The following is a 26,729-nucleotide window of genomic DNA, read 5'->3' on the forward strand; positions in this document are numbered from 1 at the left end:
TGTATGCCGTTTCGATACGGGTGATCTGTTCTAACTACGCGTAATTATAGGTATCTACATCATCCATATAAATAACACTGAATTTTGTAAAACTGACTGATTTTTAAGACTGATTATAAAGCATCGTTCAAAATAATTGAAGTCTACTACACGAGAAAAAATTAAAACAATTAATTTTTGCATTTATAAATTTGGGGTTATTTGCCTATTCGAATATGTTTTTCTGTTTCATAAAACGAGCAAAATTGATTCAATTGATACCGCAGCCGCACCGCGACTCTGGCACTCGATATAGGATGCTCCTTACACACCAAACTTTTTTTTTTACCCATGTGCGACGAAAAAAAATTCACCGTGCACTAAGCTCAAAACTCACGTAACTATTATCGGTATAGCTTGTCCAATTCAAGTTTTATTAATTTTTGTGTGGCTTCCCGGCAGAAGACGGGAGTTACAACGCGGCGGTTAGGAAATAGTAAGGGTAGTTACTCTACGCTAAGGCTACGTTCTATTTTCCCCTATATGGGACAAATGGTAGATTGTTTGAAAATTAATTGGCATTCATGTTTGCAGGGTACTCATAGTTACAAATAAAATAACCTCCACGAATATTTTTTTGGAAAACAACAGGCTGTAGAACGGTGGATGAAAGTATGGAAGGGAGAATGTAGGGAATTTTCACAAAAAAATGACATGTACACCGACAAAGTTGCTCGCATCCGCTGGTATAACGTATGATTATAAACATTCTATACAACATGTTTAATTTAAGTGGGACAGGGAATAATTTGAATAAAGAATAGTTTAACGCTTTCGAATTTACAAGTCCAGCGTCCATTCGTTCGTCTCCTGTTTTAAGTCTGGTTAAGGAAGGAACGGTGTTCCGAAGGTTTTATAGTAAAATTAAATTTAAAAACTAACTATTAACAAGTGATAAGAATAATTAATTCCGCATTGCAGCTGCGATCGTGGAATGGAGGGTTTTAGAGCAAAATGTTAGTGACATTTAGCTCTACAACCCTCACTCCCATGAGAGAAGATATCTACATCCCTCTCTCCCACGAGAGAAGATGTCTACATCACTCTCTCCCTCGAGAGATTTTGTCTGTATCCCTCTCTACCACGCGAGAGAATCTTAGCACTTTGTGTCAGCAGTGGGATATTAATTGGCTTGTGATGATGAGGATGATGTTGGAGACAATAAGGTCAAAGCTTGAAGGGTGTGGCGAAGGTAAAGAGACATAACGTATTTTAATCTAAAGTGTCTGGCAAAATTATTTTTCTTATTTCGACACATAACTCCAGGGTTTTGGGCAGAGCAAATTGTTAGTGAACATTATGAATTGTTAGTTTACTAAACACTACTTAAACAAAAGATAGCACTGAGTTATCAGCACATGAAACATACAGCAGTGGCTCAAGAGTAGTGTCATTCTAACCTGTCAGCGAATAATTAAGTACGTATGTAATAATTGGATAGATCCGAGATGAGATTTACACTCGTTTGCTTTATTATTGCGAGTTAAGTCCCATATCGAGTTTTATTTGAAAGTCCTGAAACTACTGTATATGCGTTTTACACGAAGTCGAAACTAAACTGTGTCGTTGGATCCCTCTACATTTAAACTATTTGTCGTAAAAATTGTATTTATCAGTGAAATACTTACTATCAATAAACTTTATTGTTACGCCCCAGTTCAAAATAACTGGTCAATTGGAATAAATAGCTTTTTCATTTAAATGTTTCTACTGTTTGTTGAAATCATACGTGAGACTTCAATAAACAATGAGATTTTATTATTATTGAAAAATTATGAGGACCACGTTTAAAACAAAATTTTAATGGCTATTAAAATTTTGTTTAATAGCCATTAAAATGCATATTGTAAAAGCCATTCTTCGGTTCATAAACTATTTTTTTGCATTAAATTACATGAGTCCGTTGCCAAAAAAGAAAAAAAAAATTAGAAGTAGTTTTTTGTGTCAGATCTCTTATCAAGCGGTCGCATACAAATCGTAGAGTAAACTAGGTAAGGTAGTCATCCTTTTCAATCACTGCTCGAGCATTGGCCTCTATTATCGATAGGCCGCTGTCACTTTGAATAAGTCTCAAATTGACTGACGCCATATTAGCATCGTAAGTGAGACGCTGTAATACGAGTTTTCAACGAACTTATATTAAAATGACCAAAAAGACTTGTTAGTTCCAGAGACACTCGTACGTCATATGGCACTGTAAATTAGGAATAAATGTAAGCTGTCTAAAATAAAACACTAGGTTATTTGTATAGGAACAGCTAGCCCCATGTGGTTATACAGGTTAATGGTTTTAATGGTATGGTAAAAGCACGGCAGATCAGATAAGACCTTTTTGTTTAGGATTTTTAACACAACCGATTGATATATTTACTTGTTCATTCAGTGGTGAAGCAATGGCTACGATTGGAGAAGATCTGCACTCAATCTGTATCTAACACGACTATCTCAAGAATTCTATTTGTATTTATGACGAAAAGTTGAATCAGCCGTAAATATGGTTGCAGATGTAGAGGGCGGAAATACGAACTCCGCACCGGAAGCAGAGGCCCCAACTAGCAAAGTTTCCCGCCTGCTCGGTAAGGATGCATGGGTTCAAGCACGTTTTGGATAGCTAACACTTTATCACAGTATGACAGTTGCATGCACGCAATACGCACTTTGTTTAGCCATGCATGCTAAGCTCCTGAGACTGAAGGTTGTCTTTAGGAGATCCCTTCAAGCGATAAGGCCGCCTTTGCACATATAGAAGAATTACCTTTATTTTTGTTAATGTAGTTTTTTTAATGTACAATAAAGACTTTCTATTCTATTCTTCTTTAGATTATGGGGATTATGGGATGTTTTCCTCTATAAAAGAATTTTATTGAAAAAAGCGATGTGAACGTTTTAGGTTGCTTATTTTATTGTAATATGTACGATATATATTGAGTGGTAAATAATACTATCCACTATTTCACTCAATATATATTGAAAAATATGGTATTCGAGAGACGGTATCGCTGTTTATATGTAACCTTATATTTCTTTAAGCTAGGGAACTCAGTCTTTTCAGCTTAAGAGCTTTTTGATTTAAGCTTGGCTGATAAAATATATACTATATGAGTTTTACCTATTTACCTCGCATCCCTATGAGCAAGACAACATCGCTTTTCATCTCTTATTTTTTATTTACCAAATAAGTTGGTATAACTTTTTTGGTATTAGCGAAGCGATAATATGTTATAATGCACCATAGTTTGAATGCCACCACTGCAAACATTGACCTTTAATAGCACTTCACTACCATAATACATATTATAATTATAACTCCTTTATTTATTTTGTTTCCTTGAGCACCGATTGTGATGACAAATATTTCTATGTTCGTATGGAATGAAGACAAATCACATGTTTATATACCGTTGTTTTTAACTTTACATACAATATGTTTTCTCAGAGCATGCATATGTTAAACGTATTCTATACTCCAATACAATTAAACATGAGCATTATCAAATAAATCTTAGGCTGATCGACGGTTTGACGCGTGAAATATATATTGCACAGACACGCATTAATATACCTACTTTATCATTCGAAAATCATGTCTAAAAGCTTCCAACAATAAATCTTGTGGGTACATAATATTTCCATAATCATCTCTATGTTTATGCACGATTTAATAGTGCACCGTTTATTTTAATAGCTCTATTAATACAGATTAAGTTATTATTGATGAATATATTGCCTTAATTCATATGGAGCAAAGTCCAGTTTCGCAATCACTTGAAAGGTTATCTGGCGGGAGGCTTCGGCCGTAGCTCGTAACCACCGCACCGACAATGACGTGCAACTAAGCGATTTTCGGTTTTGGTTCCGATTAGGGTATTGTAGCTGCAAGTGAGATTGCAGTCAACTTGTCAAGAGCTATATTGTAGTAGCAAAAAAAGGTAAAGTTGGGTTCAGTTTGAAATCTCGTGCAGTCAATAGAGCTGGGGATGCAAAGTGACTGACTTTAGACTTTTAGACTGGGGAGCCAGAATTAATCTGCATAAATATATACATATAAATGAAGTTTAATTATGGCGTTATCTAAACACGAATAAAAAGTTTGACAGTTCCTGTTCATATTCCCTCTATCATACACGTCTTGATCATTCTTCAATGACTTTGTATTCATTCCTAATTTAAAGGTAAAATAGGCGGAAACATCTGTTCCCATATTTTATTAAAGTTTTCAAAAGTTCACTAACGAATGTGAGGATAGTTTTATATAAAGCTGTATTTAACAATTTAAGCCATGTTTTAGCCGAGAAGGTTTATTGGAGGTACATTCATAATTGTTAGTGCGTTCTATTCTAAAATATAATTTTCTTTATTGTTCTTCTATACGTAACGTTAGTTTTCAATTCAGGTTTTATTTAAGCCACATCCGTTATCCTCAATTCTTGTACAAAGTAGAATTATAGGACTTTGGCAGTGGCGAGGTGGACATCCATCGTGCTGGGACGTGCCACTGATTCACTGATAGTACACTTTCAATGTGTAAGTTTCTATTTACTTACCTACTTAAACTTGCATTCCATAGATAGATACTTAAATGACCATATTAATTTTTAAAAATATTACTAGCAATTAATATTTTATATATTTCCTGACTGCCATACTATACACTATATATTTTTGGGTCAATTATATGAATGAGGTTTTAATCGTTGGCATCTTCACGTAGCACGTTTAAGGGCATTACTTGAGCTACATGATTCATGCCAAATCTAAAATAGAGAAAATGCACACATATATATCTATATCGTATCTATAGATATCAAACATGTCAAATGGTGATTGAAACATGTGAAATGACCACTATTTGGTGCGAGCGTATTTTTTTTGGAAAAGCTTTTAGAGAAATGCCGAACTGGTCTTCATAAAATTTTCTCCAAAACTTGTTTGCATCCTGGAGACGAAGTTAGTAATTTTTTACCCTGGAATAGACACTGGTTCTTCACTGGACAATTTCTACGGGGTTAAACGGCTATCTTTTCATGGCTTAGCAGCTAAAGTGATCTTGACAGAATTTTGCAGCGAAATTAGCTGCATCCTTGTGGACCTGTAGAAATAAAACAACTCCATTTTCTTGCCAACTCGAGGTATTTATGCTCTACCTATTTAGATCAGTGATAATGACAAAATGACCGCAAAGTCCCACGTTACAATAAAAGGATAACAATGTAATGAAGCCGTCGAGAATCTTGCTGTCCACGTGTGTCTAATCATTTGATAATTACATCTATAACTACACTTGTAAATTAACAGTTACCCGCGATTTATCCGCGAACAATTATTTATATGTAAAACCCATCCCAAGGTACTTTCTCAAAAAAGCCTGTAGGTATTTTATTTTAAATTATTAGTTTCACTATAGATTTTAATTTACTGTCTGCATATACAGGAGTTTCATACAATCTCAGGTTAAAGAATCATTTATTTCTCTTAAAGAATAATTTACATATTCACTTACAGAGAAATCATATTGAACTTATATTATTTGATTAGCAATCATTTATATTAAACTTATTATTAAGGTATACATATAAATTGTTAAAGGTCTACCCTCAAATACTTCGATAACCGTATGTTGCCATAAGCGGTATTACAACATTACAACTGAGATAGTAGATTTTTCAGTTTGCGTTTGAAAATTGTAAACGACTTCGCATTTTTCACTTCCGTGGGCAATTTATTGTAGAGTTGTACCCCTTCAAATTTCACATTTCTTCGCCCGAGGCAGGTTCTAAGACGTGGAAGTAAAATATAGTCTCCTCTACGACTGATTCTACTTTGCACTTGGTGTATTTTTGTAAATGTGATGTGTGTATGAATGGATTTGTTTAGAATTTTTCTTATTAATATGCAAGTACAGTATGTAGCTGTTTGATGTTCATAAGTTTTGTGATTTTGTGCAATCTTCCAACCCCATTTAAACCTTTTACCTCTAAAGGGATGAAATAGGGTTGTAATTAAGCTATATTTTTACGTATTTTGAACTAACTTTTAGCATAGAACCCAAAAGGAATCTTTAAATATTAGTGTCACCAATTTTGAAAAACCTTATAATTTGATTATTTAAGGTTCAAAGCTCACAAGAACAGCTTGTCTCTAAAGAAAATTGTCCTAGATTTTGAAATCTTCTAATCCCCATTTTTAATAATATTAATTTCACCACCATAGAATAAAAGGCACAGCACATAATTCAACTTTAATTTTGTGCAACTTTAAAATCCCAAAAGAGGAAATTAATGAATGAAAAACCTTGTATCGGTTTCAAACTTGGGGTCGTTCAGGGTTTTATTTTAAAACCTTTTCTGTTCCCCATTTACATTAATGACCTGAAGTTCTTTACTCAAGACGAAATAGTATTGTTTGTGTCTGAAAAAAAATAAAGTTTAAATTAAACGTAAACTATGGAAATGTACAATAACATTCGAATAAGCCTTTAATATTCTAACACCTCCCAAGTTGTCAACACTCATGATTGTAGCTATATGGGTGCCCACTGTCTATTGTATTCTAATAAGCATCTGTTTAGACATTAGATATAAGTTATAAATAATATCCTATAGCTATAACTATACTCATTCATAACTTTAATGAAACCTATATAGGTAATATAGGTACGTATATAAATAACAAGTGTATTAGAAACTTTGAGTAATAATATACTACAAACTAGAGATGACCACGCTATGTCGCAAAATAAGTGAAATAGGTCTATCACCGGCACTTAAAAAACGTTTATGCATGATTTCATTTCATTCTTTTTTCGTTTGTTTAAATTAGCTCTTGGCGTCAATCTCACCTGCTGGTATGATGAATTCTAAGATGGTGACGGGCTAACCTGTTAAGGGTATATTAAACCTATACCCTAATCGATTTCTACGCGACATAGCACCGCAATGATAATTCGCTTAGCGGCTTGCTTACTCGGTAGGGTGATAACTAGCCACATCTTAGGGCATGCAAGAAGCACGTTCTGCAACATGCCGCCCTGTGTCCATCAATTTGAGGCATAGGTTTAAAGCCTCATGTTCATCTAGTTTATGTATCCTCTTTGCAACCAAAAATATTGTACCGTTGTTACAATTTCTCACATTTCAAAGTGGAATTTCATCAAATCTTATCTGCCAACCTTTTCGCCAACCTATATTTGTTGGTTCAATAATTTCTGTAAAATAGTGATTATTCAGTCAGTGAGTGGTAGTATTATTGTAAAAAGCAACTACTAAGTTTCATGCGGCTCTTCTCGGTAGAAACTGCTTTCCAAACCGGTGGTAGAGTCACTACAAACAGACATACTTGAAGTTTCAAAAGTGCTTATAAAGTAGGTCTACTTTTATAATTATTTATTTTTTATTTCTTACAATCGGTATGTAGGGGAGGACATCAAGTCACATACCGATGAAACTGAAACTCCACTGAGTTTTTATGGACATTGCACGATCCTAATGTTAAAAGAAATTATAAAATTTAACCGGGTATAAATACACCGCCAGCAGGTCGAGATACTGCACCATATAATGCAGTCCCACCGCCAGCTAGCAGGCGTATAGGCATAAACAGGTTGTACCCAGAAGAAGATATCAATATTCTTCCAATTTCTGAAAATACTCTTTGAAAACATTCTTTATATTCTATTCGGTGATCGGCTCCCAAATTGGTAAATTCAAGCAATTTTTGAAATATATGATTTTTTAATTTGAAATACCTACATATAGATTGACCACGTAATTTTGCAGGGCCGGACAGCTCTAGTACATTATTACTCAATGATTAGAAATGGCCGGGTAAACGTAGTGAAAGGATCTAATAGAGACGTGAATGTACTCCCTTTCCGTTGATGGATGTGAGAGCTGCCTCGGATGGTGACACTGCCTCATTGGTCAATGCTAATGTTCGACTGCATATCGCGAGGTCTTAGGTTCGGTGACCATATCGGGTCAAAAGTTGATACATATTTCTTTGAAAAAAACTCATTTCGGCACGCGGAGTTCGTTATGAAATAAGGGGTGTCTCGAAGATCACGTTAAGCACCCGGCTGCAGTTATTACAAACATATAAACAACATGTGATGGTGTGAAGAGTAGCCTTTAGTTACTAATGGGAGGGTATAAAAGTAAAACAAGACAAAATTATCCCATAAAAACACAACCGTAAAGGCGGGTTTTAAATGTTGGTTGAAAGAATAAAGGCATCGAAATTCAAGTCACTGTGAGGTTCAAAAGCTTTATTTGCATACCCATCAAATAACTTAAAAAACAAAAAAAATACGACATACTAGGTATGTCCGAACTTAAAAAAAACTTATTCCAAATTCTAACTTATTTACATAATAATTTTAGTTAGGTTTCGTGAAGGTTTATGACCATATAGATGTGTTATTTATATCATAAACCGTCCATCATACATCGGTTATCGTAGTGGGTCTAAGTTATATATTACTTTATCTTTAGAAATAGCACAGCAGTGGACTTAGGACGATAACTTGTTTTAGGAAAGGTCTTATGATGTTTTATTGTTTGGCTTTATGAACCTTATTTTGATTAAACCGATCTTATGAACCACAAAAAATTATCGAAATTCTAAATTCATTTCTTGGTCTTGTAGAAATAACAATTAGGGGTATGGGCTTAAAATTACCAGGTTAGCCCGCTTCCCTCTTTGACTGTAAAGTGAACAAATATTTGAAAACTTTTGAAACCTCTAGTCTCTCTGTTAGAATTGTATCTACTACCGGTTTCACATCCGGATGCTACTGTTAACCAGCAAGTATAAATACAAAACGTCATAATCAATCATAATTGAACATTAATATTTTCCATAAGACGTTGCGATAGTGTGTAAGACACCTTACCTGTTAATGGGGGGGCATAAAAGGCGAACAAGAATCAATTAAAATGATTAATACAGTAGCTTCTTTTATTTTATATATTTAAGTTGATTCTTGCGTTAATTAATGAGTGTTAGTACTTAGTACTAACTGTTAGCATCATCCATACCATATGATTAATTGGTTGTAGTCATTATTTTTAATTTGATTTCTTAAGGTTACTTATACACAATACGTGCTAAATAAGACATGACCGTTGACCGTGATATACCATATAAGTAGTTAGGTTCTAAAATATTTATACAGTATACTGATGATAAAATCACAGGCGAAATTTAAAAAAAAAAACAGTTAAGGCAATTATATTGTCAACGGCTATTAATAGCATGTATATACTTACTCATTTATTGTATGTTAAAGTATTTAAATATGTAAGTGTTGTTATTATATACATTAGTTTATTTTAATATTTATTTATTATTTATATTATGTACTTTTGAGCTATTTGTGTACACTAGTTTATGAAGTTATTCGCATGTATGTATTTTAAATTTGTACCACCAGCAGTCTATTCTCCTCTTTTTTTTTTTCCTAATTCAAAGGTTGCCTGGCAGAGATCGCTATTAAGCGATAAGGCCGCCTTTTGTATTCTACTTCTTCCTATATGCTTCTGTTTTTAAAATATTTTGTATATGTTAATGTTGTGGTATACTAATAAAGAGCTTATTAATAATAATACTCTATATATATAAAAGAGAAAGTGTGTGGGTATGTTCCGTATAGGCTCCGAAACGGCTGAACGATTTCAATGAAACTTTCAGGGAATCTCCGGATTGACCTGGCGAGTAATCCTGTAAAGTTTGGTGACGATCGGAACACTCCTATTTTTGAACTGTCAAACTGTCAAATACAGCTTTTATTTACTATGATGATATTCTATTGTTGGGTGTAAATTGGTGGAGATAATGATCTTCACCCGCTCGAGAAGAGAACAGAAGAGAAAGAATACGGAGAGAAATAAATGATTTAATATATTATGAGATTTAAATTATAAATTTAATGATGTAAGTTTATTGTTTAAATAAAATAAAGCTAAATCTAGCCCGGCGAAGCGGGCTGGGTACGCTAGTAATAAATAAATAAGGACTTACAAATAAACGTGGAACAAAGTTGAAATGGTTACTCGTATTTAGTGTTATATTAGTAGTAGAGCTTATTGTGTGACAGAGTTCGCTTGGGGAGGTACTGCCGATAAGCTTATTTCTGCCGCTAAGCAGCATTACTGATACCAACTGGCGTCGTTGCTGATGTAATTACAGGCATATGAGGCTTATACCCTACACCTGCTATAATGGGCACAGGGCGGTGCTTTGCAGAACGTGACCCTGGCATAACCTGCGAAGTGATGCCGTGTTTAAGCTGTGGTTTCCACTCAGGTTGGCCCTTGTCAATTAAAACTATAAAAAATATTGAAGACTGACAAAGCTTAGCGTAACTATTCCGACCCCGCTAAATTTTAAAACCCGTAGAGTATGTTTATATGCTTGAACTTACTAGATTTTTAGGAACTACCATACCGGTGTGTTAAATAGATATATCTAGAACCTTCTCTATTTTTTCTTCTGCAGTCTTTTGAACCGTTTTGGTGTAGGGCTCCTTCAACATCCACTTCTCGCGACATTGAGCTGTGTGGATCTCATTAGAATAAGCTTCTTCACGGCGTCCTTCCATCGCATTTGTGGCCGTCCTTGAGGGCGCTTTTCTCCCCATGGCTTCCATTCGAGGAGACGTTTGCACCAATCATTCTCCCTACGAGTTATATGTCGGGAGCACGTCCATTATAACATAATATGCGCTACTTTTCTTGTTACATCTGCAACTTTGCTTTGTTCTCAAAGCCATTTATTTGTCTAATTCCTCCCTCTTTTTCACACCCACCAGTTTCCTCTCCAGTGCCCTCTGGGGCACTTCTAATTTATTGATTATGACTCTGGTGAAGACCCAGGTTTCGGCACTATAAGTAAGCCCTGGTAGGATACACTGGTTGAAAATTCTGTCTTTTTGTTCAGCTGGGATTTTTATCTTACAAACAAAAAATAATTTGGAGTCGGCAGCCTACTTCCCTTACTCTTCTGTGAATTTCATTACTTTGGTTTTCATTACCCATATTGACCTAGACACCACGTCTTAGCAATGAAATTCCACCATAATTTTGGCTGAGTTGGAGTAATTCTGAAGAATTAACATCTGAAGATTTTAAATACGCTTATCTTAGAATAACTTGATAGGAGAAGTTACAAATCTGGGTTGGTTACAAAAACTGTTTTATATTAAGGTTCCATTAGGTAAAGTTCTGGTGGCCGCAGACATTCTTTTATGTATGCATAATTACAGTAGTGTTAGAATAGACCATCTGCATTCTTGTTCACGTAACGTACCTAACACCTACACGTAAATTGTATTTGGAACTCCAAATTGTGAAAGTCCTATAAATTAATGTGGAGTGCTTTATGTTCTCTGACTTTTTTTACAAACGATAAAAAAGGTTGAATGGAATTATATAATGTAACGATTTAATCATAGTCAATTTTATCCGTGTCAGTTAGTTATTTAGATTAAATAATACCTTACTGTGAACATTACTTTCTATCGTCTAAGAATGTGATATGTAAGGTTCCTCACATCATATTACAATGATTGGACGGACTATGATATATTTTTAACTGTTACCCAAAACAGAGGTATTAATTCGATACCTGGGTCTTATACCTATTTTATGCCGATTGTCAGGGTTTGGTACCTTAAAAGGAAAAAAAATACAGTTATGACCATAAACTTCGTTGTCCGCCAGTCAAGACCATTTCCTCAAAAATGAATGAATGAATGAATGAATGAATACACTTTTATTGTACACCAAAGAAACAAAAAGTAGTTACAAAGATATAAATACAATCAAGAGAGTACAATTTGGTGGCCTTATCGCTACATAGCGATTTCTTCCAGGCAACCAATGGCGTAAAAGGAAAAAACGTAAAAAAGAGGTAGGTGGTGCAATAAATAAGATTTAAAAATTATACAAATATATAAATATAAATAATATATATATATATATATATATATATATATATATAAAATGTTATGAATAAAATCAATTACCTCTTAGAGCTGAGAGAAAATCCTACTAATATGTGTGTGATAAAATCATACCTCAAAGCCACATATTCTGGCACCATCCAAAACCTTATACTATAGGCACATACCCTTAACCTAGAATGAAGAAATTAAATTTAATAATTTCTTGATTCTTACTGTCATAAAACAGCATTTGATGACAAAATACGATATCACACACAAAACTTATTTGTTGGAAAACTAATCGCGAAATCCTAATCCTATATAATGTCAAATCCTAATGTAATGTAAAATCCTAATCCTAATCCTATATAAATGCGTAGGTGAGAATGTAATTTTCTCTTTTCTGCGAGTTCGAATCACACCTCCAACTTTTAAGATATTAAAATATCACTTGGTTCAACGGTTAAGGAAAACATCATGAGGAAGCATGCATGCCTACATAATGTTCTCAAAGGTATGTAAAGTCCACCAATCCGCACTGGGCCAGCGTGGTGGCCCACGGCCTTAACCCCTTCTCATTGTGGGAGGACACTCGTGCCTTGCAGTGGGCCGATAAATTGTTTCATATGATGATGATGATGAAACTTTGACCTTCCAAGTCACTTTTCATATCAATCACAATAATCAAATACGATTATTCTGTCACTGGATTGCTGTATAGTGAATAGGATCACTTCAGTAAATTGCCGTTAAACCGTTCAGTTTTGGAGTTGTTATAATTCTATATCTATTTTCGTCTGCTGCAATCAGTCAAATTGTCAGTTAGGTCATACGTATCTTGGATTAGAGGAAGCTGTGGACACAGACCTACGCACTTATAACAATTCCAGCCAATTGTGGTTCAGTTAGCGATATTTATATGTACTCCTACAATTCTACATTCCGCCGGTTTAGGTAGGTATAGGCAGTGGCGTGCATAGAGGGTATGCACAGTTTATGCACTTTCAGTAAAATTTTTGAAAAACTTATTTTAAATCAGTTACTTGCCTATTTTCATAAGTATGATTTACTCCACGTTAAACAATTTGGTTTTACACGGGGTCGCTCAACTATCGACGCTGGTGTTGAGCTAATACATAATATATTTGAAGCTTGGGAGGAGTCACATGATGCACTTGGTGTGTTCTGTGATTTGTCTAAGGCGTTTGATTGTGTTGTACATGAAACGTTAGTCAGAAAACTACACCACTATGGAATTCAGGGTGTAGCTCTCGACTTGATTAGTTACTACTTGCGTGATAGGGTGCAAATGGTAGACGTTAATGGAAAGCGGTCTAATGGGTCATTTGTGAAAATTGGTGTTCCACAGGGTTCTATATTAGGACCTTTTCTATTCCTTATTTACATTAATGACCTGCCTTACCTTGTTAAGGACAATCACGGGATAGTATTGTTTGCTGATGATACATCACTTATGTTCAAAATTAAGAGACGTGAATTAGCTTTAGACGATGTAAACAACTATCTCGCTAAAGTAGTACAATGGTTTGAAGCTAATAATTTGGTTTTAAATGAAAATAAAACTAAGTGCATAAAATTCACATTACCAAATGTTAAACATGTAAAAACCACTATACTACTTAATAATGAGGAATTGAATCCGGTGGATACAACAGTATTTCTAGGAATAACGTTAGATGCTAAACTTCAATGGGGCCCTCATGTAAATAATTTATCGAACAGGCTTAGTTCTGCTGCCTATGCAGTAAAGAAGATACGCCACCTGACAGACATAGAAACTGCTAGGCTAGTCTATTTTAGTTACTTTCACAGCATTATGTCATATGGAATTTTACTATGGGGTAATGCTGCTGATATTGGCACTATTTTCGTGCTGCAGAAGAAGGCTGTTCGTGCGATCTATAAAATGGGTCCGAGAGAGTCATTGAAAGATAAATTTAAAGACGTTAAAATAATGACACTCTATAGCCAATACATATTTGAAAATTTAATGTATGTTCACAAAAATATATCAAAATTTAAAAGAAAATGTGACTGCAATAATTTGAACGTTAGAAGCAAAAATAAACTTGCAGTGCAGTATACTAGACTACACAAAATAAGCAATTCATTTAAAGGAAATTGTATACAATTTTACAATAAATTACCGGTTGATATCTTGGGGATGTCACTAAAGAAGTTCAAAGTTTGTATTAAGCGAAAGCTTATAGAAAAGTCCTATTATAGTATAAAGGATTACGTAAACGATAAAAAAGCTTGGGTGTAAACAATTGCTCTAACCAGGTTGCTTCTTAAATATTTTCTAATGACAATGTGAGATGGTGATAACAAAAAGAACACCCGGCTAAGTTTGTTGTGGGCTTCTTCTTAGACCAGGGCGCGATTGGAACCCTCGTAGCTTTAGTTTTAAGTTTACGATTGTAGTTATCGCCATCACTACTCACTGCTATGTACACATTTTGTATATAATAACGCATCAAAAGTGCCATCTATGTGCCTATTTGAATAAAGATATATTTGACTTTGACTTATGCAGATGATATAAAATGATGAAAATCTTTTGTACGAGTTATAAATACTTAAGGGTAGGCTTTTTATAACTCTTACAATGCCTATCCTGAAGTTTTTTATAACTCGTATGCATGCATACACTCTATGCACGCCAATTTATGATATTTACAACGGCATCGTTTGTAAAGCAAATAAAAAAAACATTCGATTGAATATCGTGAGATCTATTATCGAATCATAGTGCCAATTATTCACTCTAGAAATCTTCATTGCCAGCTTTGGCGATGTTGCCCCTCTGTGTCTCAAATATTCTTCATTCAAGTTTTCTTGGTTTATGTCATAAATATGGTGGCGGTAGATCAGACCTAAGTTCTCACCACATCTCCTCCGGCGGTTATCGTACGAGTAGACTAAGCAAATTTACCAGAGCAGTGTTCCTTTGCAACTACTGCCATCTACTGCGATCGCCAACCCGTCTGCCCAGCAGGGGGATTCTGGGCTAGATTTCCTAATGTAAGTATAAGCTTTTCAAGAAGAATAAATAAATAATATAATATTTACGAAAAAATAAGAATGACCTGGAGAGAGATAGATACTTAATGCTATCGATTGTGGCATACAAAAAAAGTTACATCGAAACATTATAGTTTAGAAATGTGTCTGCCTATAGGCAGTATAGTATAGTCATAGGCAGGTAGTTATTCATTTATTGAGGATTGAGGTACATTGAGAAAATGAACTAGTAATATTTATGGGTTCATCGCGGAAAGTTCTTTCGATTGTTTGTCATCTATGTTTGGCTCAACTGTTGTAACCGATTTTGATGAAATTTGGTACACTTGTAGCTTGCATTCTGGAGGAAAGTGTATTCTGGAAAAGCTGTTGGTACTTGTTACCTAAGCTTTGGAATGGCTTTGTCGGATTTTAAAAACCCCAACATAAACGCTGAACAACCAACATAAAAGAGCTTCGGGCAATAGTTCCAATATTAATAATATTGATTTGCAAGAAACATTGTAAAAGGATGGTATAATATCGTTTACGCGTCCATAGATGTTTCGTCAACTTACGTGCAATACTAATGGGTAGATAACTTTTCGCCAAATACAATCCCTCCCGTTGGGAGAGGCCTTTAGTCTAGCAGAGGACTGTTATAGGCTATTAAAAGTCCGCGATCTTGATTTAAAACAGCATTTAGAAGCTCTTTCAAATTCAAAATTAATTTATTTCAAGTAGGCCTAATTAATAAGCGCTTTTGAAACGTCAAGTCAGTCTGTTTGTAGTGACTCTACCACCGGTTCGGAAGGCAGATTCCACTGAGAAGAGCCGGCAAGAAACTCAGCAACATCATTTTAAAGCTTAATAATCTTTAGATTTTTTTTTTGTTTTGTGAGAGATGAGAGCGGAGTGGCCTGCTTCCAAGCAGCCTTGTCGTTAAGGAATTCATCAATTGTGTAGTAACCACGATTTGTTAAATGTGTTTTAATATATTGTTTAAACTTAGGTAAATGTAGATCTAATATTACCTTCGGTATCATGTTATAAAAGCATTTACCCATCTCCACAAAGGATTTCTGTACTTTTCTCAGCCGATATGCAGATATCACTAATTTATGTCCGTTTCTAGTTAGTCGACTGTTTATATCGACTTTTTGTTTATAATTACTTATGTTTTGTTTAATAAAGATACTATTATTATAAATATATTGCGAGGCTACTGTAAGTATACCTGTTTCTTTAAATTTGGTACGAAGGGATTCGCGTTATCTAAGTTTATGTATCGATCGCACAGCTCTTTTCTGTAGTATAAATTATAGTTTCTATATCAGCAGCTCTGCCCCATAACAAGATCCCATACGACATTACAATATGGAAGTATGCAAAATAAACAAGCCTAGCAGTTTCAACATCTGTTAACTGTCTTATTTTTCTGACAGCATAAGCAGCTGAGCTGAGCTTACCCGCTAGTGTCTCGATATGGGCACCTCACTGTAGCTTACAATTCAAGGTAACTCCTAGGAAAACTGTAGAAATCTCCATTTCTAATGATTCTCCATTTATCATTACTTTTTTATCAACTTTCTTTACATTTGGTTTCTTTACATTTCTACCATATTAATAAACAGGCTAAGGATGATGAATCTTAAATTGTAACATACCCTTTACACTCCTGCGTACCTAGTCTTCCGATTCAAACATAAGCTCCTTAATGCAACAAAAAAGGAGAACCGGTACAACATTCAAAAGAAAAAAATCTGAATACCGATTTGTTATCTATGACAAATAGTCCATACCAAGATGCCATTATGAGTTTTGAGAATCCGTTCATCAGATCTTCCTACAATGTCGTTACGTAAAACCATTGAAACAAGTCAACAACCTCTTATACCGCAATTTGTTTCAATCATTGATTTAATGATAGACTAACACTCAAAAAAGCGTTCGCATTCATAATTACGTTTAGAATTTGGATGACCAAAATGTAATGTGACCAAATTGGATATGTCCTGACTTCATCATACTGACGACTTTTTTTTTTCTCCGACGTAGAAACCATAAAATCGGTTTAACAAAATTCATTCAATTCACTGTCTCTGAGACATATCTGTGAAACCGAAGCGTTAACAGTTATTGAGTAAATCATTGCCATAGTTTTTACTGAAAAGAATCAGATAAAGCCCTAACATCACATGCTAATTAAAATCATGTGGCTCCTGTCACTATGTTATGTACGCGTCGCGTAGCATAGTTACTATGCACGTGTCGGCCTTATAACGTCAATAGGGTTGCTATATGGGAAAATAAATATGCTTTTTTTGATTTCATATTTTTACTGAGTGAATGTGAAATATAAAATAATTAATTAATTAATCCTTATGAAATATACTTATGCATCCTTCAACAACTTCTAGTAATTCCGTTAAACGTTGTATATATTTAAGTGGGCAGTTAATGAACAAAAACTTTTTTTAACATCGAAATTTTCAATATCGATGAAATTTAACTTTTAATCTATTAAATTGAGAAGATCAACATGGTTACCCTGCATACAATGCAAAAACAAAGCCAACGCCCTCTGCTGGATGTTTTCCATACTAACCCATCGAATGCTATTTTAGCAATCCTTCAACGTTTCTGCTTACCGTCGCGTCGTGTCTGGAGATAATTGTACGTTTGATTAAAAGCTTTCTACCGGCCGTGTACTCGTATGTTATTAAATTATCGTCTCTATGAAAGTAATGTTGATAGCTTTTTCACCAGCTTTATTTCGTGTTACTTTCTTAATTCGCCCCTGTGTTTATAATGAGGATAGTAAAAATCATTTATCATCCTATCTTGTAAGAACCGAATGAACTGAACAGCAACAAAAGGCAAGGCAACAAAACGATATTATACTATGGGGCTGGTCTGATGATAGTTTTTATGTATGATATTACTAAGTATTATCTATTCCGCGTTTTGGGTTCATTGGTTATTCTCTATACTAAGTAGTTGGCTGATAAATGTTACATGTTTGACTTTATGATAAAGTTATAAGAATGGTTAAAATAATTTGCTTTACTTAACATATATAATGATAAATCAACCATCTCATTACAGAAAAAATAATGAAAATTAAATAATCGAAAACTATAATAATAATAAAAAGAATATTTGTTATTATTGTAAGCAACCTGGACTTAAGTCTGACCCATAGAAAGGTTATTTTTATAAAAGTTTTTAAATTCTATTAAGTAATCTGATTATTATTTTTTGTAAGGGATTTTAAACACTTCTAAGGTTACTTTCAGCTAACCTGGGCACTATGTTAGACCACACCACGCTGTCAGTGGTGATTGGTATTAGGCTTGGCGCCTCTATAATTCAGCCTCATCGATGCCACTGCGGTGACAGCGTTGACACCTACGGTCACCATGGACTCTCCTGTTCAAGAAGCGCTGGTCGCTTCTCTCGCCATAGCACCATCAACGACATCATCCGATCTCTTGCTACCGCTCACGTACGAGCTGTATTAGAACCTATTGGTTTGGCGCGTAGCGATGGCAAGCGACCTAATGGTATGACGCTCATACCTTGGATGCTGGGAAAGTCACTTGTGTGGGATGCAACTTGTGTCGATACCCTAGCTGCATCACACATCCAGGCCACCTCGTCAATGGTGGGTGCGGCTGCTACCAGTGCCGAGCAGGCCAAGAGGCGTAAATATGAAAACCTGGATAGCAGTTTCATTTTTGTGCCTTTTGGAGTAGAGACTTTGGGACCGTGGGGTCAATCTGGGGATTTGGCCATCCAAAGGGGCAATGCTGCCAGCATCTTAGGAACTGTACCTCTTTGCGGTGGTTTCGAAGACGATTTAGATTGTATTTAGTTTTAAATAGTTTATTTTAGGTTATATTTATAAAACAATAATTTTAAAGAATAAATAAATTTATTTCTCTAAGGTTACTTAGCCGGTATACTTATAATCATTTGATGACGAATTCGACTGTAAATTGTAATGAAATGAAATGCACAGCTTGAAGAACCCAAAGTTCGTTTGAAATCTTTTTTATCAAGTTTTTTTAAGAAGAATGCTTCTTACATGCATAACAGATGCGGAATCAGTAGATCAGAGTAGGTCGAATCGCACGATTAGTTTTTTTATCGAAAGGAAATACTCTCGCTTTGATGGACATCAGTCGCTTTTGTTTTTGTTTATAAATTTTGAAATGTCTATTAAACTAATTCTTACAATATTTCTTTAACGTAACAAGTTACTGAGCGAATGTTATTGAAAGGAGTTAGATCACGTCGAATACGTAATAATGATGGATTGATAATCAGATGTTTAAAGTTTATCTTAACTGCCCATTGTCTTGCGTTGCGATGGTGGATCTACGGTAACCGTTGCTACTACATATAACTCTTCTATAAGTGAAAGGGTAACTGGAAAGTGTTTTGTAAAGATTTAATCTCGCGCCTAGTACCTTTTGGTCTGTGGATTTATATTATGTTTATCTGGTTGGGTAGATAAACCAATACATAAAACCATTACGAAACGCTTTGCCTATGCATTATTGGTAACTTGAAAAGTAAACAAAACAGTCTTTAACATGTTTATTTTGCGTAATGTTTTAAGCCGCTTATAAAATCTTGACCAAGTAATTTTACGAGTTTACGGTGCTTTAATTTGCTACATATAGGTACAGTTGTGGTATACGGAAACTACATTATAGAAACTACGCGCTGAAACTAGAGAAGACTTACGCGTGTAATTCTACCCCGTGCGCTGGATATTCTGTGATTGTATTATCGACATTACCTAACATTATCAACTTTTATTTTTTTAAGGTAATCTGTATTATTATATATTTCCTTCTCTTTTTTTCCCGTGACTCACATCATTATTTGTCTAACTATAAAGGAACCGCCAAATATCGTGCCAAGTTTTATCTCGTTCAAATTACCAGAAACTAATTTACTGATACGTTAACAAATTAATTGCAAAATGAACCTTAAGAGTTTCGAAATAACGCATTTAAATGTGTGTGCTTAGGGTTTTAGTATACGTTTCGTAACATGTGGTTTTACAAAATGCATCAGTGAGAAAAGTTCTGGGAATGTTTGACGACATAGTACTATGTCTGTAGCTTTCCGCAAAAATTGTTAAAAAATGTACTTGACATTTTTTTTACAATTTTTATATTAAACTATATATTATGCCCTCGACTTCATCCGCCTTTAAATTTTATAAATGCAGAAATAGATTCTTAAGGGAAGGACCGAATTGGGATTGATACCTACTGCTTGATCTATCTTCTTCTACTTCCTTTTCTTCTGAATATATTTGTATTCCCATATATTGAATCTTGTAAAAGTCCATTTAGTACTTTTAGCGTGAAGAAATAATAACATAATCTTATTAATGACAAGGTTGCCTCGAAACAAGCCGCACCGCTTTCATCTCACACAAGTTAGAACAATGATTGGTAAATTTTAAAATGATGTCGGAAAAGAGCAACTGCTGAATTTTTTTGCCGGCTTCTTCTCGGTAGAATCTGATTTTCAAACCGGTGGTAGCGTCACTACAAAAAGACATACTTGACGTTTCAAAAGTGTTTTTTTTTTAAATTTTGATGGATCATGCATTTCTTCGGGATAAAAAATTGCCAATTTCACTCTCTGGCTTCCCAAATACACAAATATTGGCATCATCCCGTGTCTCGGTTGCTGCGTGAAACAAAGACAAATCAACATCAATAAACACACATACTTTTGCATTAAAAATATTAGTATCTAGAGATTGCTCTGACGAACGAGTACTGCGAAGCGCGTAGAGGTCACGTCGTTTTATTTTTTGGCGAATGTAATATTAAACGTGACTCGAATTAAAATATACCAATGTACAACATAAATTGTCAACATAAAACTAGATCGGTTTAATAGACTGCAATTAGGGCAATGAATCGTTTAAAAATGTTGGAAACTCACAACATGGTAGTGATTTATAAAGTTTTTATTTTATAAACTATCGGACGCTCGCGACTTCGTCCGCATATGAGTCAATCAAAAAGCTAGAATAGATCTGATGCTTACATCATAATCATCGTGACTAGTTATGTACCCTCTATTATTTTACGTGGTATACTGAGTTAGTAAGTTGTCGTTATTTTTGTTGATACAAACATACATACATCCATCCATACATCCATACTCACAAACTTTCGCATTTATAATATTAGTAGGATAGCAAGTAATGCACAAAGCGTATTTTTTCGCGCATCGAGGCGCATTTCGAGTTTGCACGCAATAACGCCAAATAGGTTTTGTCTGGTTTGCTTTGGAGGCTTTGGCCATGGCAAGTTGCCACCCTACAGACAAAGACATGTCGCCAGGCGATTAAGCGTTCTCGTACGATGCCGCCTAGAACCAGATAAGAGGTAGGTATAGTTTTATTATAACTATTATACACCTAACAGGTTAGCCTGCAACCATCTTCGAATGTTATTATCATATCATATTATTTAACAATAGAATAATAAAATATCATGTTATTAAATGCGTCGCTGCTTTTTCGGGCTGGGTGACGTCTGCTGGGTCCATAAGTTTACAATAACCTTTTTCAAGAAATAGGCTATTAAATTAAGAGGTCGGTAAAAAAACATGCACTTCCCAATAAATCATAACTAACACTAAAAATATATGTAAGTAGGTAGGCACTCTTTCACTGACGGGTGTTTTAAACTTGATTCATCTGAAAACCATTAATACGAGCCGCAATGTCATTGTTTTATTTTTTAGTAGAAGATGTTCCATTGTTTGTTGGTACACAGCCCAGAATAGCAATCATATGTAAATGCGCTCGCGTCTTCGGTAATTTAAGATGTCGGTATTGTTACTAAATTGCCAGTGTTATATAAAAAAAACAGGCAGGTGCGAGTCGGCTCACGCGCCGAGGGTGTCGTACCTTGAAATATTTTTATTTTTAATTAGTGACAAACTTTAAAGTCTTAGAAGAAATATAAATGGTTTAGAATTTGTTAATTAGGAAATCTCATATGACATTTGATTTTCTACGCTCTAATAATTATATGAGTTGCCCCTTTAACAATAACAAAAACTATGGATAGAAGTTCGCTTTACTTTACGGAAGATGCATGGATAACTAATAAAAAGGGAAAATGATATAAAATTAGCATTAAGCTTAATTTGTTAGACCTTCCAAAATGCACTCTTAAAATTAAAACTGAGCGTTTCTAACTGAGCGCATTTTGGAAGATCTGTGTGCGGTTACATTTGATAAATACAAATTGCACCGTGCAAATCTGCACTGGTTTTCTCGGATTATATATAGCACATTTAAGCTTAATATTTATTGTAAAAAAACTAAAGGATTTTCTTACAAATATCAAGTTGATGACTTACAACTTGAACTCATAGTTATTGAAATATGCAGTTGTGACAGACTAACAAAGTCCTAGCCAAAGTTTACGTCATTTTGGTACGAAACCCTAAAAAATATAGTTAGCATATTACCATCTCGTCTTTAAATAGTTTTGAGTTTTGATGCAATATGGTTTGACTATTAAGCACGTGGCAATAAAAATAAATACCTCTTTTTGGGTCAGGTGTAAACTTAATATATCATGTGGTAGTAACTACTTTGGCGCAATGATGCCAGTGTGGTGTGGCTTGGTTACGACAGTGTTAACCAATCAATTGCTATTTTAAATCAATGCTAAACAATGATAATGGGTGACTAACTTCTCAATTTTTAGTTAAATCGTTTCTCCCTGCCTCAAAGAGCATGTTACGCCGTCGGTTTCGTTTGTTTCCACTAACAACTGTAAATACTACCTGAGAGTTAGAGCAGAGTGACCACAAACTATATGTTACGGAATCTACACAATGAGGACATTTGTCCCATTATTTTAATCATTGTCTGTCATATCCACTATATTTGATTTGATGTTATGCCATAGGTATAAATTATAATTCTCGGAATGCTACGTGGAAGCTAAGGACATCTTATTTATCAAAACCAACTCAGTAAGAGCGCCGCAATAGTGGACTATCTGAAAAATATGTACAGTCCATTAAGGTCGAAGTGATGGGAACAGGCCCCCTTTCTCGTGGGGATTTAGTGATAAAAGCACCACTTCAGGAAAATGCTGGTTGGCGGGCATATATATAATCGGCGCCGCTCAGTTTACGCGCTCTCCGTGGCACAGAAAACTAATTTTCATACTCAGGACTGGTACTGAAAGTTCTCTTGACAGGAAAACCTCTTGTTGGCCCGATTCGTAACTCGAACCCAAGACCACATGATTCGTAGTCGAACATGCTGACCACTAAACCAACGGGGTATTAGTCGGGCAAAGATGATATATGATGGTAAAGGATACAGATGCTCGCACGTGAGGCGACGTGACGTGAGTATGATTCTCTACGCATATTGTGGCGTCTTTGTCGCTAATGTAATGTACGAATATTACAATATTTTGGTCTGAAGCATAGACGCGAGCGTTTTCATTCCACCACAAATCTTAAAATGTTATTATCTAACAATTGAAATGCTTTGTGCTTCTCTGAAATTTGTCTTTAGTTGTTTAAAAAACAGATCAACTCTTCCTTAGGAACTCTTCCTTAGGAATCTCAAGTGAGTTCCCATAACTTAACATTGATTAATTTAATGTTTCAATTAGTACGAACCAGATTTAATAGCAAGTATTATATCCTAATTAATTTGTTCTAAATCGACAACATTGGCACATTGCACTACTATGACCTTTGTGACAGTTTAGTTTCATTACCTATTTTCTACACTAGTTTTTACAAGCCCTGGAGTGCAAAATCATATGGTGTTATGTGATGATGTTGTATAAAATAGATTTTTATAACCTGTTAGAGGTAAACCAGCTATAACCCAAACCCCTACACAGTTCGTTTTAATATTTTTGTTAGCGTCCTCACGGCCGCTTTGATGTGTATATAAATGAAACTAAGTGGACTGTATATAAAGCTGATTACAAATAGAAGTACAACGTTTGCGAGAGCCTTTCGCCGCCACGACCGGACCGAGCGATGTACCCGTCGACCTGCCTGGCTCCCCGCGCGTTTCCTCCCGTGTGTTACATACGAGTATATCTTTACCCCACAATTTTGCTATTCAAAGATAGCATAAATATTTCAGATGCGTATCTACAAACAAGTTGTTATTCTCCTGAAAGGCTCCTTGTCGCCCCTTAAAAAAATCCTCATAAATTGTCTTTTTATTTAAATGATTTATTTAGTTTTTTAAAAAACTTCAGCGAATAAAATATTTTTACTATTTTGGAAAGCAGTTAATAAAATAAGTTTCATTATGGTCTTAAATATTACGTAACTAACAAAGGTTTTGGATGTTCCAATATAGGAGTATATTATTAGCTTTTAGTCAAGTTGATGATTCAAGAAATCCGTTGTCAAGCAGTGATAATTTAAACTTTAAAGGACAAAGTTGAGCATTGATGAGTCAGTAAGTCTGTCAGTAAGTTTCACCTACATTTATATCATATTTACACAAATATCGGGTACAACCAAAAGCGTTTTTAACAAAAAGCTTATTAACGTGTACCTCTATCCTATGAAAGAAGGTCTTAGAACACAGATCAACGGGCGCTCCAATTTGCGAATGAATTAAATATCATAAAAAAACAATATTTTTCCCTCGCCTATTAAAATCGATAAGTTGAAACGCCAAAGCCTATGCATTAGGGCAGATGCGACACGATTCAAGGCTGTGTAATTGTACGTTTGACACTCACTGACACCGCCTTGAAGGTTTAGGTTACGTCTTAAATCTTGGCATACGTTAACTATACGTAAGCACTAAAAAAATATGACTATGTCCCATTGGAGGAATCGTCGTCATTGCAGGAAAAAGTTACTAGTTGGATGTCGCCTGTCAACCTAATTCACCAGTCATAAACCAAACAAGGCAAGATTTGTTTACAACTGTATTTATTTGTTACACATTAATGAGTGAATGAATGAATACATTTTTATCGTACACCACACCAGAAGTGCTTACATTACAGAGAGCAATAATAAAATAGCGTATACAATTTCGCGGTCTTATCGCTACATAGCGATCTCTTCCAGGCATAAATGTCAATGTAAGTTTGTTTGTCACGCTTTCACTCAAAAACTATTTAACCGATCCTCATGAAACTTTGTACACATATTCTTGGAAGTGTTAGAAGTAATATAGGATACTTTTTATCCCGACATTAAGCTCGGTTTCTTTGGGAGAGGGGATGAAATGGTTTGACGACTTTACACCATAACTCCGACAAATTATAACCGATTTCAATAATTATTTTTGCACTATAGAGGTTATAATAGGTGTTTAATTTTGCCAAAACTTTGTACAGATCTAATGAATGTATTTGGAGATAGAGAACAGAACTCCTCAGCGGACGACAGCAAACCCCTCATTTAAGGCTAAACGATACTGAATACTTGAATGCCAATTGAATGCCACATCAAAAAACAAAATCAAACGCAGACTAAGTCGTGGACAACAGCTAGTAGCGTATAAAACGAAAAAAATGGGTCCATTTGATTTTCAAACTTTTATCATTTCAAAGTGAGTACTTCAACTGCCTCGTTGGACTAGTGGTAACAGATCATGTCCTGGGTTCGAAATCCCGGGTCGGCCAAAAATTGTAAGGTACCAATTGTGTATTGTCTGTTAAAGAATTTTCAGTACCAGCTCTGTGTTAATAAATTGGCGGTGTCAACCTCTTTGCCTCAGAGAACTCGTTAAACATTTGTGATAATAGCAATAAAAGCCCAGCAACCCGCATTGGAGCAGCGTGGTGGGTCTATGCTGTAAAACCGTCCTGTAAGAGACGAGGACTGTGCCCAGCATTGGGACGTTAATAGGCTGCGGATGATGATCATTCGAAAGACACATGATTTTTTCTTTACCTAGACTTTACGTGGATTCCATCTACTGACTGAGGGTGAGATTATATAGCCAAATACCATAGGTTGTAGTTCCGTCTATAGGGGGTTTCATTTTAAGGATTGACGTTCTTCAACCTTAGGACTCAAAGTCAAACAGAGAACAGACTCGAACCGCACCCCGATGATTGTGTAGCTGACATGTTGGTGGACTTAGTCTAGATAAATCGTATAAATAATTATTTGATCAAGGTTTTTATTAATGCACAGCGTGTTTATAAGTTTTCTAGAAATATTTGCATGACTCAACTATCGTACCACACAATCTTCTACTATTTTTTGTTAAAAAAACACAAAAACAGGATACGATTTTTACAAATTTATACGAATGTTCTAGATTGTATCACTTCTCTATCTAGTTTTTTTCTCTTATATTCCTCAAGGTCAAAATAACATAATTTTCCCCAGAATTAACTATTGTGGTACAAGTTATTTCACAATACTTTAATGAATCCCTTCACAATCAACTGCCAACGTCAGTATACATTTTTTTGTCCTATTTGGGAAATCTAGTAGAGTTGCTCTTATATATTATCTTATTTTACTTTAGGATTACGCAAGACTGGGCAATAAACATATTACAGCACAAAGAGTGTGCGGTTACAATGTTCCTTTCAGAATTCAGTTAAGGGTTTTTAAACATTAAAGGATTGGAATAATACTAAGTTCGTCTTAAAATAAATAATAATATTATTGACGTGTAACCTACACTGTTATCATTAAAAGC

At 34.9% G+C, this 26,729-nt stretch overlaps 1 protein-coding gene across 2 annotated transcripts in view; it reads left to right on the forward strand.

Annotated features, from left to right (window-relative positions):
* The window catches only part of LOC120637697 (aquaporin AQPAe.a), a 127,811-nt gene that overhangs the window by 10,853 nt on the left and 90,229 nt on the right, over nt 1–26,729 (forward strand). The window contains exon 2 of one of the 2 annotated variants that reach the window (XM_039909650.1): nt 2,544–2,615. The exons of the other annotated variant lie outside the window; for it this stretch is intronic. Coding sequence (XP_039765584.1) covers nt 2,544–2,615 — 72 coding nt within the window. The remainder of the gene's footprint in view (nt 1–2,543; nt 2,616–26,729) is intronic. 2 annotated transcript variants of the gene reach the window in all.

This window comes from Pararge aegeria, chromosome 4, assembly GCF_905163445.1.
Source record: "Pararge aegeria chromosome 4, ilParAegt1.1, whole genome shotgun sequence".
Classification (NCBI taxonomy): Eukaryota; Metazoa; Arthropoda; class Insecta; order Lepidoptera; family Nymphalidae; genus Pararge; species Pararge aegeria.